The sequence below is a fragment of the Oncorhynchus kisutch genome, linkage group LG4 (genome assembly GCF_002021735.2).
Source record: "Oncorhynchus kisutch isolate 150728-3 linkage group LG4, Okis_V2, whole genome shotgun sequence".
In the NCBI taxonomy this organism is placed as follows: Eukaryota; Metazoa; Chordata; class Actinopteri; order Salmoniformes; family Salmonidae; genus Oncorhynchus; species Oncorhynchus kisutch.
Window position 1 is genome coordinate 29,359,891 of NC_034177.2, and position 15,183 is coordinate 29,375,073.

The 15,183-nt window shown below is 41.1% G+C and overlaps 1 protein-coding gene across 3 annotated transcripts; it reads left to right on the forward strand.

Annotated features, from left to right (window-relative positions):
* Window positions 1-2,273: 2,273 nt before the first annotated feature.
* lysmd4 (LysM, putative peptidoglycan-binding, domain containing 4) lies at window positions 2,274-14,813 on the forward strand. 3 transcript variants are annotated; one of them, XM_020480723.2, is made up of 4 exons: window positions 2,274-2,531; window positions 5,287-5,368; window positions 5,770-6,048; window positions 11,873-14,813. In XM_020480723.2, the coding sequence occupies exons 3-4, from the start codon at window positions 5,782-5,784 to the stop codon at window positions 12,374-12,376; spliced, it is 771 nt and encodes a 256-aa protein (XP_020336312.1). In that variant the 5' UTR covers window positions 2,274-2,531; window positions 5,287-5,368; window positions 5,770-5,781; the 3' UTR covers window positions 12,377-14,813. The 3 variants fall into 3 exon arrangements, with proteins under 3 accessions (XP_020336312.1, XP_020336313.1, XP_020336311.1); XM_020480724.2 differs by lacking the exon at window positions 5,287-5,368 and having other exon boundaries at window positions 5,773-6,048; XM_020480722.2 differs by lacking the exon at window positions 5,287-5,368 and having other exon boundaries at window positions 2,275-2,531.
* Window positions 14,814-15,183: the final 370 nt, after the last annotated feature.

A 15,183-nucleotide genomic window follows, 5' to 3' on the forward strand; every position in this document is an offset into this window, starting at 1 on the left:
TCTTGATGACAGCTTTGCACACTCTTGGCATTCTGTCAACCAGCTGCATGAGGTAGTCACCTGGAATGCATTTCAATTAACAGTTGTGCCTTGTTAAAAGTTCATTTGCGGAATTAATTCCCTTCTTAATGCATTTGAGCCAATCAGTTGTGTTGTGACAAGGTAGGGGTGGTATATAGAAGATCATTTGATTTGGTAATGACCATATTATGGCAAGAACAGCTCAAATAAGCAAAGAGAAACGACAGTACATCATTACTTAAAGGCATGAAGGTCAGTCAATGCGGAAAAATTCAAGAACTTTGGAAGTTTTTTCAAGTGCAGTCGCAAAAACCATAAAGTGCTATGATGAAACTGGATCTCATGATGACCGCAACAGGAAAGGAAGACCCAGAGTTACATCTGCTGCAGAGGATAAGTTCATTAGAGTTACCAGCCTCAGAAATTGCACCCCAAATAAATGCTTCAGAGTTCAAGTAACAGACACATCTCATCATCAACTGTTCAGAGGAGACTGCGTGAATCAGGCCTTCATAGTTAAATTGCTGCAAAGAATCCACTATTACAGGACACCAATAAGAAGAAGATACTTTCTTGGGCCAAGAAACACAAGCAATGGACATTAGACCAGTGGAAATCAGTTCTTTGGTCTGATGAGTCTAAATGTGAGATTTTTAGTTCCAACCTCTGTGTCTTTGTGAGACCCGGAGTAGGTGAACGGATGATTTCCGCATGTGTGGTTCCCACAATGAAGCTCGCACATTTAACCAGCATGGCTGCCACAGCATTCTGCAGCGATACGCCATCCCATCTGGTTTGTGCTTAGTGGGTTTATCATTGTTTTTCAACAGGACAATGACCCAAAACACATCCCCAGGCTGTGTAAGGGCTATTTGATCAAGAAGGAGAGTGATGGAGTGCTGTATCAGATGACCTGGCCTGCTTGAGTTGGTTAAAAATGGCAGGAAAAGGAAAATTGTTTGTTAAAAGAAGAATGGTAGAAAGTGTAAGCAGTGTGAGCTGAAGACTGGAGGAGAAATGGAAGTGTATGAGGGTGAAGCATTGGAGGTGGTAGGTGTGGTGAAGTTCTTGGAGCCTGAGGCTTGCACCGAGGGTCAGGATAAAGATGAGTCTGTGACAGTAGGCTTGAAGTTTTTGGAAAAAGTGGACCCTTGCCTTTTGGCTGATTCATTTGTGGTTTCAGGGTGGGTGAAAACAGAATTGGGTGCTATGGAATTGGTGAGGGTAAACAGAAGTGGTCTTGTGATAATTGTTTGTGTTTCTGCTGGTCAGATGGAGCAGCTGCTCCACGTTAAATGAATGGGGGCAAGAGATGTGAATATTTTTACTCTAGAGAAAAAGGTGCCATTGAAAGGAGTGATTACTCGGGTAGTGGTAAATGTGAAAGCTAAAGGTGAAGATTCCAGGTGTTTGTGATGCTCATTGTTTGGTGTGATTCAGACAGGGTGGCATGAGTGGTGAAACAGAAGTCATTGTCTGTTGTTTTGAGTTTTGATGTTGACTCTTTGCCCCGACAACGTGATGTTAAGATATATAACTTATGCTGTATGAGCTTTTGTGCCAAATACATTACGTCTTAACACGTGTCAAGCTTATGGGCATGTTGCAGCAGTGTGTAGGAGGGAGGTTCCTAGGTGTGAGAAATGTGCAAAAGGGCATGAGACAAAGGAATGTGTATCATTGGGGAAAGTAGTGGTATGTGTTAATTGTAGGGGTTGGGGCTGGGGATCAGAAATGTCTGGTGCAAGAGAGGCAGGTTGAGGTTTCCAGGGTTCGAGTAGTGCAGAAGTTGTCATATGCTGAGGCAGTGAAGATAGTAGAGGAAGATGGGTCAATGGGGAGGGATCCTAAGAGGAGTGGTGTGAGTAGTAGATCTGTACCAGTACAGAGTGATAAACCAACAAGTGATATATGTTTCAGTAAGATTGAATTTTGTGCATTTATAGCAATGGTGATCAACTGTACTATCGGGATGGAACATAAAGTTGCAGAAAATTGATGTTGTGGTGGCAGGTGCAGAGAGGTGTTTGGGTGTGCTAGACCTGACGTCAGAGTTACAGGGTGTTTTGAGTGGTGGTGTCCCATCCTTTCAAGGCTGTTGGCCTGAAGTAGGACTAAATTGTGGAGTATAGTGTTTATATATAGATATAAAATAAACACTATACTCCACTATTTCAAGGCTGTTATATATATTTTTATTTTTTATTTTTGTGAGTGTAGTTTTAGATTGATTTTTTTTTTAAATCAAGCAAAGTATAAGGGAGTTGTACTCCATTCTAGTAGGTGGCGGTAATTCAACATTTATTGGATGCCAACCGCCGTTAAATCTCATCGAAGAAGAAAAACGACCAAAGAATTTAGTCTGCCGGAAAACTACACGAAGAAGAAAAACGATGCCTTAGACTGGATTTTCCAAAGCTGAAAGGGGAGTCCCGTCTTTGCAGCCCTGTAAAAAGTGAGAGTTGCGGGGGATTTGACACTATGGGACAACTGGACGAGTTACTTTTAAGGTGAGTTACAAGCTCAAACTTTATTAGCCAATCTGATTTGAAATGAATAAACGTTTTTTGATTGATTGATAAACATTTGGTTCAAGCTAGCTACTGTAACGTGTTAGGTAATTTAGTCTTACTATAATAATGTCACGTCCACAGTCCGTGAGTGAAGCAAGTAACGTTAAGTGTGCAAGGCCATAATATATTCGGCCTGTTAGCTAACTTAAACAGCTAGCGGTTACTAGCTACGTACCAGTCGCCACGTAACTTGCTGGTTATTTTGTTAATCTGTTTTCGTTTTGATAGTATGTATAGTAGCTTGCAAGCGATTGTCATAGTTTTTATGAAACTTAATGTCTGACCTGCTGCTAACGTTAGCTAGTCACATGTAACTAGTACGTACAGAAGCTAGCTGACACATCTCAACTCCAGGTAGTTATGGATCTACCTGGAGTTGAGATTTCTCAGCTAATTCATAACACATCTAGACTAGTTTCAGGACTGTCTGTTGCATGTATGCAACTTCGCATGGTCTGACTATGTACATTGAATGTGATAACTAGCCAGCTCTCGAAAACACTTAACATTACAGAGTATAGTTTTTAGCGGTTACATTCGCCCACGGTTGGCTCGATGTGAACTACAATGTGTGTTGTGTTTAAAGGTTTAGAAACGTCTAATTATTGTTTACGAAACATATGCTGATGTGCCGCTTATCTGTCATGTCAGCAAAAAATGTTTTTCAAATAAAGATACTTACTGTAGTAGTTTTGCACAGTTCCACAAGCTGTGTGTGCATCCAGTTGACGAACTACACTTCCTCTCCAGTTATTAGTGATGGGTCGTTCGCGAACGAGTCGGCTCTTGTAGGTGAACTTTGGGAGCCGGCTCGCATATCAGAAGACCCGAATCTATTTATAAACGTATAAAACAATTGATATGAATATAATTAACTAATTCAAATAACTTTTAAAATAATAATAGAATTGCTCAAGCGTACACAGATTCGTTCTGGCTGTCTTCTCACACTTCTCACCTGTTGTTCCTGTCAATCAGACACAGTGTCAACCAAAGATGCGTGAAGGAGGGCCGAGCCAACTCACTCAGTCACACACTTAGCAGCCGAGTAGAGAGAGGAAGGACAGCTGTGAAAACAACAGCTGGAAAATTAGTCTGAAGCACAGTAGCATTTGGATGCATTTTAATAATGTAGACAATGTTAGAGCACAGTGTAGAATTTGCCAAAACAAAATCCCATATAAAGCCGGTTCTATGCACATCCTACACCGGCATATGCGAACTGTGCACCCAACTGTGAAGCTAGCTGTAGCGGAGCTTTGAGAAACTAGCGGGCCTGCTAGTGATAGTGGTGGATCCAGCACCTCCACACGTGGAGATGTATCCAATCAGTCAAGTAGGCCTACTCCGCGACCCACAGCAATGCAGTCTTCTATGGACCACTTTATGCCAAAGTCTATGTCTGTAGCAAAACAAGGCCAAATTGATATTGCATTGGCTAAAATGATTGCCACCGATTTCCAGCCATTTTCATTTGTGGAGGATATAGGTTTTAGAAATTGTAGCAGTACTCTAAATCCAATGTATACAATTACCAGCAGGAAAACCCTTTCAAAGTCACTTATTCCACGACTGTACAAGAGCACACAGGATTCAGTGCGGGAAAGAGTCCAAAAAGCTACTGCAGTTAGCCTTACCACTGACTGCTGGACATTAAGGGTGACCACCACCATGTCACTTCATTGAAGATTTTTCAATGTCTGTCTTCTGGACTGCTTTGAGTTCAGCGACAGACACCTCAGATAACTTGGCAGAGGAACTGTTGAGTGGCCAGAGAATGACAAGTAGATGGAAAAGTAGTCTGTTGTGTTAACGACAATGCAGCTAACATAACCAAAGCCATGAAAATGTTAAAATGGACCCATCATCCATGTCTTGCCCACACAATCAACCTGATTGTAAGAGATGCTCTAAAGTTGATGAAGCCCACTGTGGACAAAGTGAAAGCAGCTGTGGAATGCTTCCACAGGAGCACAGTAGGTGCTGAAAAACTAAAGTCTACACAACGCCAGATGTGGATGCCTGAGCTGAGGCCTAAACAAGACTGCACTACAAGGTGGAATTCAACAGAAGATACGTCATCAAAGGACACTAAAGCAGTTAGCGTCTATGAATGGGTTATGCGATAACTAGCTAGCAATGTTTCCACACTTAACTTTACAGGGTAGCTTATACAAAACACCACCATATATTTTTTTATTAACCTGCTCTTGGAGATATTTTCTTTGTTCTTGATTCGGGGAAAAGTGTTATCTAATATGTCAGTGTCCAGTTGCAGGTGGTTCTACAAAAACCAGAGAACACATGGATTTAATATCTTTGAGTTGAGTGGGTAACATGGGCATTTTAATAGCTGGGTGCTCTGCCATATGACATTAACTTCAAATTAAATCCCAAGTTCAAGAAACACTGGGAAATGGCAGCACTCCAAAAAAGTTTTTTAAAGGGACAAAAAGACATGACATTAGGTGACAACTTTTTGTACTAAATAAAAAATTAAAACAAAAAGGTTTTTGGAGTGGTCGCAATGTGACGTGCTGTCATCTTCACGTTGCTGCGTCTCATGGAAACGACTAGTTCCTGAAAAGATGTTAGGAAATGCTAGATGTGCGGCAGCTAAGATGGCGAGGAAGCTCCTCACGTGGTACAAAACATGGATTTAATATCTTTCTGAGTTTTCTGTTTTTTGTAGAACCACATGCAACTGGACACTGACATTTTAAAGGATAACCTTTTTCCTGAATCAAGAACGAAAAAGGTATCGCCAAGAGCAGGTTAGTTGAAGAATCTATGGAAGCATTTTGTATAAGCTGCCATGTAACGTCAAGTATGGAAATATTGTTATCACATATCTTGCGTAACACAGTGTCTAAGAGTAGACTAGCTATAGCTGAGTAAAGGCATAGGTAGCTCTCAATTTAGAGAGGTTATAAGTGGTTTTGGTAAAGGTAAACTCATTCCTGTAACGTTGATGTCAGTTGAGCTAATGAAGAATATAAAAAATAAGGGAATTAAAGTTTGGCAACTTACTGTTCAAACAATGTACTTGTGGTTGTTTCTATAGATAGTGCACAGACCCTCTCAGAGGTATTTTTGTATTCAGTTTACATAGCAAGCTACTTATTATAAAACCCTTATCACACTTGATAATTTTGTGTCTTCTTTCCACCTAAAGTAGCTAGTTGTGATGCGGAGAGGAGACCTTGTTCCCCGGGCCTTCCAGGCCCCAGTGGATGTCCATGCTAGTGTAGATGGCCAGGTGTACATGTTCAGGAACGGCCAGCCAAATGACTCTGCAGGCTCTTCAGAGGAAGAAGAGTTCAATGTGATGGCGCTTAGGCCCCGGGGGCGGCAGGAGCCGGACCAGGACAGACTGGGCAGCCTCATGCTGCTAGAGAGGGATGTATTGGTTGGGGACAACCTCAACAAACTTGCTCTGCAATATGGCTGCAAGGTAAGTCCTTGAGCCCATTTATTTGCTGTCAGCAAACTGTACATCGTGTACTGTACAGTACACTTAACGTCAGACACTGTACATATAGGTAACTGCCAAAATAAAGTAAACACTAGCATAAAGTGTCTTAATAGGGAATTGGGCCACCACGAGTTGCCAGAACAGCTTCAATGTGCCTTGGAAAAGATTCTACAAGTGTCTAGAACTCTATTGGAGGGATGCAACACCATTCTTCCACAGAAAATTCTATAATCTGGTGTTTTGTTGATGGTGGTGGCAAATGCGGTGTCAGGTGCTGCTCCTGAATCTCCCATAAGTTTTCAATTGGGATGGGATTTTATGACTGAGACGCACACAATAGTGATGTGCATCTTTCCCTTTCAAGACAATTCAATATGTATCTATGTAGATACATTGGCTACAATAAAGGAACGAAACGTTTTAGCTTGAAACAATTCGATGCAATTTGGTTAGATTAGAGAACGAATCGATTCGATGCATTAACGTTTGCATATACATATTTTCCATTGTAAATTCAAGTCTTCTGCTGATGGAGTTCATGAGCTAGGCCTCTGAGCTGGATCAGTGTGTATGAATGTAAATTATGTACAGTATATCACAAAAGTGAGTACACCCCTCACATTTTTGTAAATATTTGAGTATATCTTTTCATGTGACAACACTGAAGAAATGACACCTTGCTACAATGTAAAATAGTGAGTGTACAGCTTGTATAACAGTGTAAAGTTGCTGTCCCCTCAAAATAACTCAACACACAGCTATTAATGTCTAAACTGCTGGCAACAAAATTGGGCCTAATTAGCAATTTTCCCTCCCCGGTGTCATGTAACTCGTTAGTGTTACAAGGTCTCTGGTATGAATGGGGAGCAGGTGTGTTAAATTTGTTGTCATCGCTCTCACACTCCCTCATACTGACTGGTCACTGGAAGTTCAACATGGCACCTCATGGCAAAGAACTCTGAGGATCTTAAAAAAAGAATTGTTGCTCTACATAAAGATGGCCTGGGCTATAAGAAGATTGCCAAGACCCTGAAACTGAGCTGCAGCACGGTGGCCAAGACCATACAGCGGTTTAACTGGACAGGTTCCACTCAGAACAGGCCTCTCCATGGTCGACCAAAGAAGTTGAGTGCACGTGCTCAGCGTCATATCCTGAGGTTGTCTTTGGGAAATAGACGTATGAGTGCTGCCAGCATTGCTGCAGAGGTTGAAGGGTGGGGGCTAAGCCTGTCAGTGCTCAAACCATACGCCATACACTGCATAAAATTGGTCTGCATGGCTGTCGTCCCAGAAAGGAAGCCTCTTCTAAAGATGATGCACAAGAAAGCCCACAAACAGTTTGCTGAAGACAAGCAGACTAAGGACATGGATTACTGGAACCATGTCCTGTGGTCTGATGAGACCAAGATAAACTTATTTTGTTCAGATGGTGTGAAGCGTGTGTGGTGGCAATCAGGTGAGGAGTACAAAGACAAGTGTGTCTTGCCTACAGTCAAGCATGGTGGTGGGAGTGTCATGGTCTGGGGCTGCATGAGTGCTGCCGGCACTGGGGAGCTACAGTTCATTGAGGGAACCATGAATGCCAACATGTACTGTGACATACTGAAGCAGAGCATGATCCCCTCCCTTTGGAGACTGGGCCGCATGGCAGTATTCCAACATGATAACGACCCCAAACACACCTCCAAGACGACCACTACCTTGCTAAAGAAGCTGAGGGTAAAGGTGATGGACTGGCCAAGCATGTCTCCAGACCTAAACCCTATTGAGCATCTGTGGGGCATCCTTAAACGGAAGGTGGAGGAGTGCAAGGTCTCTAACATCCACCAGCTCCGTGATGTCGTCATGGAGGAGTGGAAGAGGACTCCAGTGGCAACCTGTGAAGCTCTGGTGAACTCCATGCCCAAGATGGTAGCCACACAAAATATTGACACTTTGGGCCCAATTTGGACATTTTCACTTAGGGGTGTACTCACTTTTGTTGCCAGCGGTTTAGACATTAATGGCTGTGTGTTGAGTTATTTTGAGGGGACAGCAAATTTACACTGTTATACAAGCTGCACACTCACTACTTACATTGTAGCAAAGTGTCATTTCTTCAGTGTTGTCACCTGAAAAGATATACTCAAATATTTACATAATGTGAGGGGTGCACTCACTTTTGTGTCATACTGTATGTGTATGTACTATGTAGGCAGATTAAGTGTTAGCGCTAGTAATGTATCAATATTTTTACAAATGAGCTATGACATAGAGCACTATAGGCTATTCATTGGCTATCAAATCAAATGTTATTTGTCACATACACATGGTTAGCAGATGTTAATGCGAATGTAGCGCAATGCTTATGCTAATGACCATGCAGTAATATCTAACAAGTAATCTAATCTAACAATTTCACAACTACTTTATACACACAAGTGTAAAGGAATGAATAAGAATATGTACATAAAAATATATGAATGAGCGATGGCCGAACGGCAAAGGCAAGATGCAGTAGATGGTATAGAGTACAGTATATACAGTGGGGAGAACAAGTATTTGATACACTGCCGATTTTGCAGGTTTTCCTACTTACAAAGCATGTAGAGGTCTGTAAATTGTATCATAGGTACACTTCAACTGTGAAAGACGGAATCGAAAACAAAAATCCTGAAAATCACATTGTATGATTTTTAAGTAATTTAAAATCATACTCATATACCTTTTGACTATTGGATGTTCTTATAGGCACTTTAGTATTGCCAGTGTAACAGTATAGCTTCTGTACCTCTCCTCGCTCCTACCTGGGCTCGAACCAGGAACACAATGACAACAGCCACCCTCGAAGCAGCGTTACCCATGCAGAGCAAGGGGAACAACTACTCCAAGTCTCAGAGCGAGTGACGTTTGAAACACTAATAGCGCGCACCCCGCTAACTAGCAAGCCATTTCACACCACATCGTTACACCAGCCTAATCTCGGGAGTTGATGGGCTTGAAGTCATAAACAGCAGAGCTGCTGGCAAAACGCACGAAAGTGCTGTTTGAATGAATGCTTATGAGCCTGCTGGTGCCTACCATTGCTCAGTCCGACTGCTCTATCAAATCATAGACTTAATTATAACATAATAACACACAGAAATGCGAGCCTTAAGTCATTAATATGGTTGAATCCGGAAACTATAATCTCGAAAACAAGACGTTTATTCTTTCAGTGAAATACGGAACCGTTCCGTATTTTATTTAACGGGTGGCATTCATCAGTCTAAATATTCCTGTTACATTGCACAACCTTCAATATTATGTCATAATTACGTAAAAATCTGGCAAATTAGTTTGCAATGAGCCAGGTGGCCCAAACTGTTGCATATACCCCTGACTCTGCGTGCAATGAACGCAAGAAAAGTCACACAATTTCACCTGGTTAATATTGCCTGCTAGCCTGGATTTCTTTTAGCTAAATATGCAGGTTTAAAAATATATACTTCATATATACTTCTGTGTATAGATTTTAAGAAAGGCATTGGTGTTTATGGTTAGGTACACGTTGGAGCAACGACAGTCCTTTTTTGCGAATGCGCACTGCATCAATTATATACAACACAGGACACGCTAGATAAACTTGTAATATCATCAACCATGTGTAGTTATAACTAGTGATTATGATTGATTAAGTTTAATGCTAGCTAGCAACTTACCTTGGATTCTTACTGCATTCGCGTAACAGGCGGGTTCCTCTTGAGGCAGGTGGTTAGAGCGTTGGACTAGTTAACCGTAAGGTTGCAAGATTGAATCCCTGAGCTGACAAGATGAAAATCTGTCGTTCTGCCCCTGAACAAGGCAGTTAACCCACCTAAACCGTCATTGAAAATAAGAATTTGTTCTTAACCGACTTGCCTAGTTAAATAAAGCTTAAATAAAGGTATAAAAAAAACATTGTCAATTGGTGTCAAATTAGATTTCCGATTGTTATGAAAACTTGTAATCGGACATTCCGATTAAATCGGTCGACCTCTACTCACTACCCTCTGGAGAGCCTTACAGTTGTGGGCGGAGCAGTTGCCGTACCAGGCGGTGATACAGCCCGACAAGATGCTTTCGATTGTGCATCTGTAAAAGTTTGAGTGTTTTTGGTTGACAAGCCGAATTTCTTCAGCCTCCTGAGGTTGAAGAGGCGCTGCTGTGCCGCCTTCGCCACGCTGTCTGTGTGGGTGGACCATTTCAGTTTGTCTGTGATATGTACGCCGAGGAACTTAAAACTTTCCACCTTCTCCACTACTGTCCCGTCAATGTGGATAGGGGGGGTGCTCCCTCTGCTGTTTCCAGAAGTCCACGATCATCTCCTTTGTTTTATTGACGTTGAGTGTGAGGTTATTTTCCTGACACCACACTCCGAGGGCCCTCACCTCCTCCCTGTAGGCCGTCTCGTCGTTGTTTGTAATCAAGCCTACCACTGTAATGTCGTCTGCAAACTTGATGATTGAGTTGGAGGCGTGCATGCCCGTCAGGCAGTCCAGGACCCAGTATCACAGGGTGGGGTCGAGACCCAGGGCCTTAATGACGAGTTTGGAGGGTACTATGGTGTTAAATGCTGAGTAGTCGATGAACAGCATATTATAGCACAACTTTAGATTTCAAACCATCTCAGAATGGTTTTTACGGTTCTGAAGTTTTTAGTGATTTCCTCTCGTTTTGGCCATGCACTGCACCTCACAAAAGGGATTGCTGTACTTGTTATACAGGGTAGTGCTGATAATTTCATATCTAAAAATAGGCATATACACTGATTGTTTAAAGCAAAACTATTTCTGATGGTGAACTGGAACAATCAAAATAAATCTATTGTAAGCCCTGTTCAGCAGGTATCGCCAGAAGAGTTGTCTCCAGTAGCTTACTTTTATTTCAGTAAAACACCATTTTCAACAGCGTATAGTTAACAATAAATTACATAGGTTGTCACTAGGGATGCAAATGTCTATCAATTGTTGCAGACTAACCAAACCCCATTAACTTGTTAACAAACGTCAAAATAATATTTCCGTTCGACCAAGACACTGTTCCTGTTTCATGACTGAGATTTGTTAAATTCTTAAACCAATTTTAATTCCATGAAATTATGCAAATTAACCTATAGACTGATAAGCATGACCGGCTAACCGTTAATATCCTTAGTTGGCACTCGACTAATAATGCTTAACCTCACGCAAGCCTACATTGCCTTGGTAAGCGCTCGAAGCTGGGCACAGTGCTCAGTTTGAGTAGGCTACTGATATTGCCTGGGGTTGTTCGGCATGCAAAATGACTTGTAAGCTCAATGTCAACACCATTATATGCAGTTTGACACTGAAGGAGAGGATGCATCAGTTGACAAAAGATGAGAGGTAGGCCTGTTTTTGGAAAGTAAAAATAATGTAATATGAGCCCCCCCAAAAAATGTGAACCGGTGATTCAATGCATGCTACATTTGGTTTGGTTCGGGTTCCATGGACTGATGCACTTCTATCTTTAACATTTGAATCGGGGACCACACACACACCCTTTAAGCCCCCTATGCTCCTACTTTCAAAGTAATTGAAATCTCTTCTAGCCCTGGAAGCCAAAATAATGGGCAACTGGGCATTTTATACATGACCCTAAGCATGATGGAATGTTAATTGCTTAATTCATGAACCACATCTGTAGAAGCAACTTCTTTCAAAATATGTTTCCCTCATGTACTCGTGTTTTTATTTATTTTGAGTTACCTGTATGTGTCTGCATAGGCTACTGATAATGTGTGCTCACATTATGCCAATATTGACTCTCTTCTTCCTCTCAACAGGTGGCCGACATAAAGAGGGTGAACAACCTGATTCAGGAACAGGATATGTTTGCATTGAAATCAATCAAAATCCCTGTGAAGAAACACAGCTTATTGACTAACACAGAACACAGAATCTCAAATTCATCCACACCACAGGACAGACCTACAGCCAGCTCATCTGGTAGGCCACATTTACAGGAATACACTGACTTCCTCAAGGAAGTGGATCATGACATCGAGAGACTGATTCAAACCACAGATGCACAGAATGAGGTCTTTTTAGAGGCCGCAGGGCGGCCACAAAATTTGGGCTACAGAGGCCAGCGCTTGACCAGCTATGGAGCAGACTGGGGCATCCAGTGGTGGAACGCTGTGGTGGCCATGCTCCTGATAGGCATTATCCTGCCTGTCTTTTATGTTGTTTATATCAAAACACAAGACACTGGAGTGCCTGCTGCTGTAGCGACCTCAAACAGCTCAGGGACAGGCCTCAGCACAGAAAGCCCTACGAACACTTTTTAGCAGCCAGGAAAATGTCCCTCAGTCTGAACAAACCAAACACATAGTTCAGGGAAAGAATGTCTATGCTTAACGTCACTTTAAGAACCAAACCAGTGTTCTGCTTAAAGGTCATCAAAGAAGTGTTGTGTAACATTTCTTTACAAAAGATTGAAGTTGTATGGATTTCTGTAAGTGTTTTATCACAGACATTGGACTTCATGGTTTCAGATGTGTGCCTTATTAGATGTCTGACTTATCCAGTCAACGGTTCTTTCTTCTTTGTGCTAATTATTTTGATTTTTTTTTTGCCACGTTTGCTGTGTGACAACCTTACAACTGCAATTGAATATGGATATTCAGTTTCGGACTTGCTTAAACATTCTGAACCGATTGTAAAATATCTCTGTGTTTGTTAGTCTTCATGTCCAAATGTAGTGCCATTTTATAGAGATGTTTGTTTTCTTTGCGAGGCATTGGAAAACCTCCCGTTGTGTGTGACAGAATCTGTCTGAAATTCAATGCTCGATTGAGGGACCATACAGACACTTGTATGTGTGGGGTACAGCGATGAGGTAGTCATTTAAAAAAAAAAGTGTTAAACACTATTGCACACATCGAGTTTATGCAACTTATTGTGACTTGTTAAGCAAATTTCTACTCCTGAACATACACTGAACAGAATTAAACGCAACATGTAAAGTGTTGGTCCCATGTTTCATGAGCTGAGATAAAAGATCCCAGAAATGTTCCATATGCACAAAAAGCTTTTCTCTGAAAGTTTCTACAAAAATGTGTTTACATCTGTTAGTGAGCATTTCACCTATGCCAAGATAATCCATCCACGTGACAGGTGTGGCAACTTAAGAAGCTGATTAAACAGCATGATCATTACACAAGTTCACCTTGTGCTGGGGACAAAAGGCCACTAAAATGTGCAGTTTTGTCACACAACACAATGCCACAGAAGTTTTAAGGGAATGTGCAATTGGTATGCTGACTGCAGGAATGTCCACCATTATTTAATGTTAATTTCTCTACCAAAGCCACCTCCAACGTTGGTTTAGAGAATTTGCCAGTACGTCCAACCGGCTTCTCATCCGCAGACCAAATGTATGGTGTCATGTGGGCGAGAGGTTTGCTGATGTCAATGTAATAAGCAGAGTGCACCATGGTGGGGTTATGGTATGGGCAGACATAAGCTACGGACAACAAACACAATTGCATTTTTTGATGGCAATTTGAATGCAGCGATACCGTGACGAGATGCTGAGGCCCATTGTCGTGCCATTCATTAGCCGTCATCACCTCATCTTTCAGCACAATTCACAGCCCCATGCCGCAAGGATCTGTACACAATTCCTGGAAGTTGAAAGGCCAGTTCTTCCATGGCCTGCATACTCACCCATCGAGCATGTTTAGGATACTCTGGATCTAATATCCAGCAACTTCCCACAGCCATTGAAGAGGAGTGGGATAACATTCCACAGGCCACAATCAACAGCCTGATCAACTCTATGCGAAGGAGATGTTGTGCTGCATAAGGCAAATGGTGGTCACATCAGATTTATGTTCCACGCCCCCTACCTTATTTTAAGGAATCTGTGACTTATATGAACTGTAACTGTAATATCTTAGAAAATGTTGCGTTTGATATTGTTCTGTATATTTAGGCTTGCCATAAAGTGGTTGAATACTTATTGACTTGACATTTCAGCTTTTCATTTTTTAGTAATTCATATACATTTTGAAAAACATTTTCCATTTTCCATTATGGGTTAGTTAGTGTGTAGGCCAGTGAAAAAAAAATCTCAATTTAATCCATTTTAAATTCAAGCTGTAACACAACAAATGTGGAAAAAGTTGAGGGGTGCGAATGCTTTCTAAAGGCACTGTATAAGCACCCACTAGAAAGCAAAGCTGCCATTTATATTTAGTAGTCACAATCCATTTCAATCAGGTGCTTTCACTCTTTGTGCCAATCAGTTAATGTTACTCCTGGAAAAATGTAGCCTGATATTGCTATTGTCTTTGTTCCATTTAAATCCAAAACTGAATATGTGAATGCATTAATTACACAAGTTATTAACTTGAGTTAATATTAAACCGTTTTTATAATCCACCAGTTTAATACATTTTAAATGGGGGAAAAAACTTCATTTGGTGTTATTTATTGAAGCATTTATTTGTGTATTTAAAAATGGTACATACCTTCAATAGTTTTCCTGGATGAAAAATGCATTTACTTTATGCCCTATACTGTTTTAGATTAAGACAAAAGCACAGTAGGACTTCGGAGTATTGTATTTGATTCAAGTTGGGCCTTCTTCAAACCCTTTAAAAAAACTGAAATCTTGATGTTTTAAAGCAAGTTTGTTGCAATTTGAAGGACTTTGAAGGATTAATCCCTTATATTGCAAAACATGTTTAAGCCTACAAAATAAAGAAATGTCCAGTGATACATACTGTATAGGTTGATATTTGTACATGTATAGTCATTTTAATTCCACTCTGCTTTAGTGAACTCTCCAACCTGTAGATCAATGTTTTCAACTACAGTCCTCGAGTACCCCCAACAGCACACATTTTTGTTGTAGCCCCAGACAAACTTGCGTTGAATCAGGTGCTTGTCTGGGGCTACAACAAAAATTTAGTTACAGCCTTATTCTAAAATTGATTTAATGTATTGTTACCCTCAATATACACAATACACCATAATGACAAAGCGAAAAACTGTTTTACATTTTTGCAAATGTATTACGTTTTTACATATTCAGACTCTTTGCTATGAGACTCAATTGAGCTTAGGCGCATCCTGTTTCCATTGATCA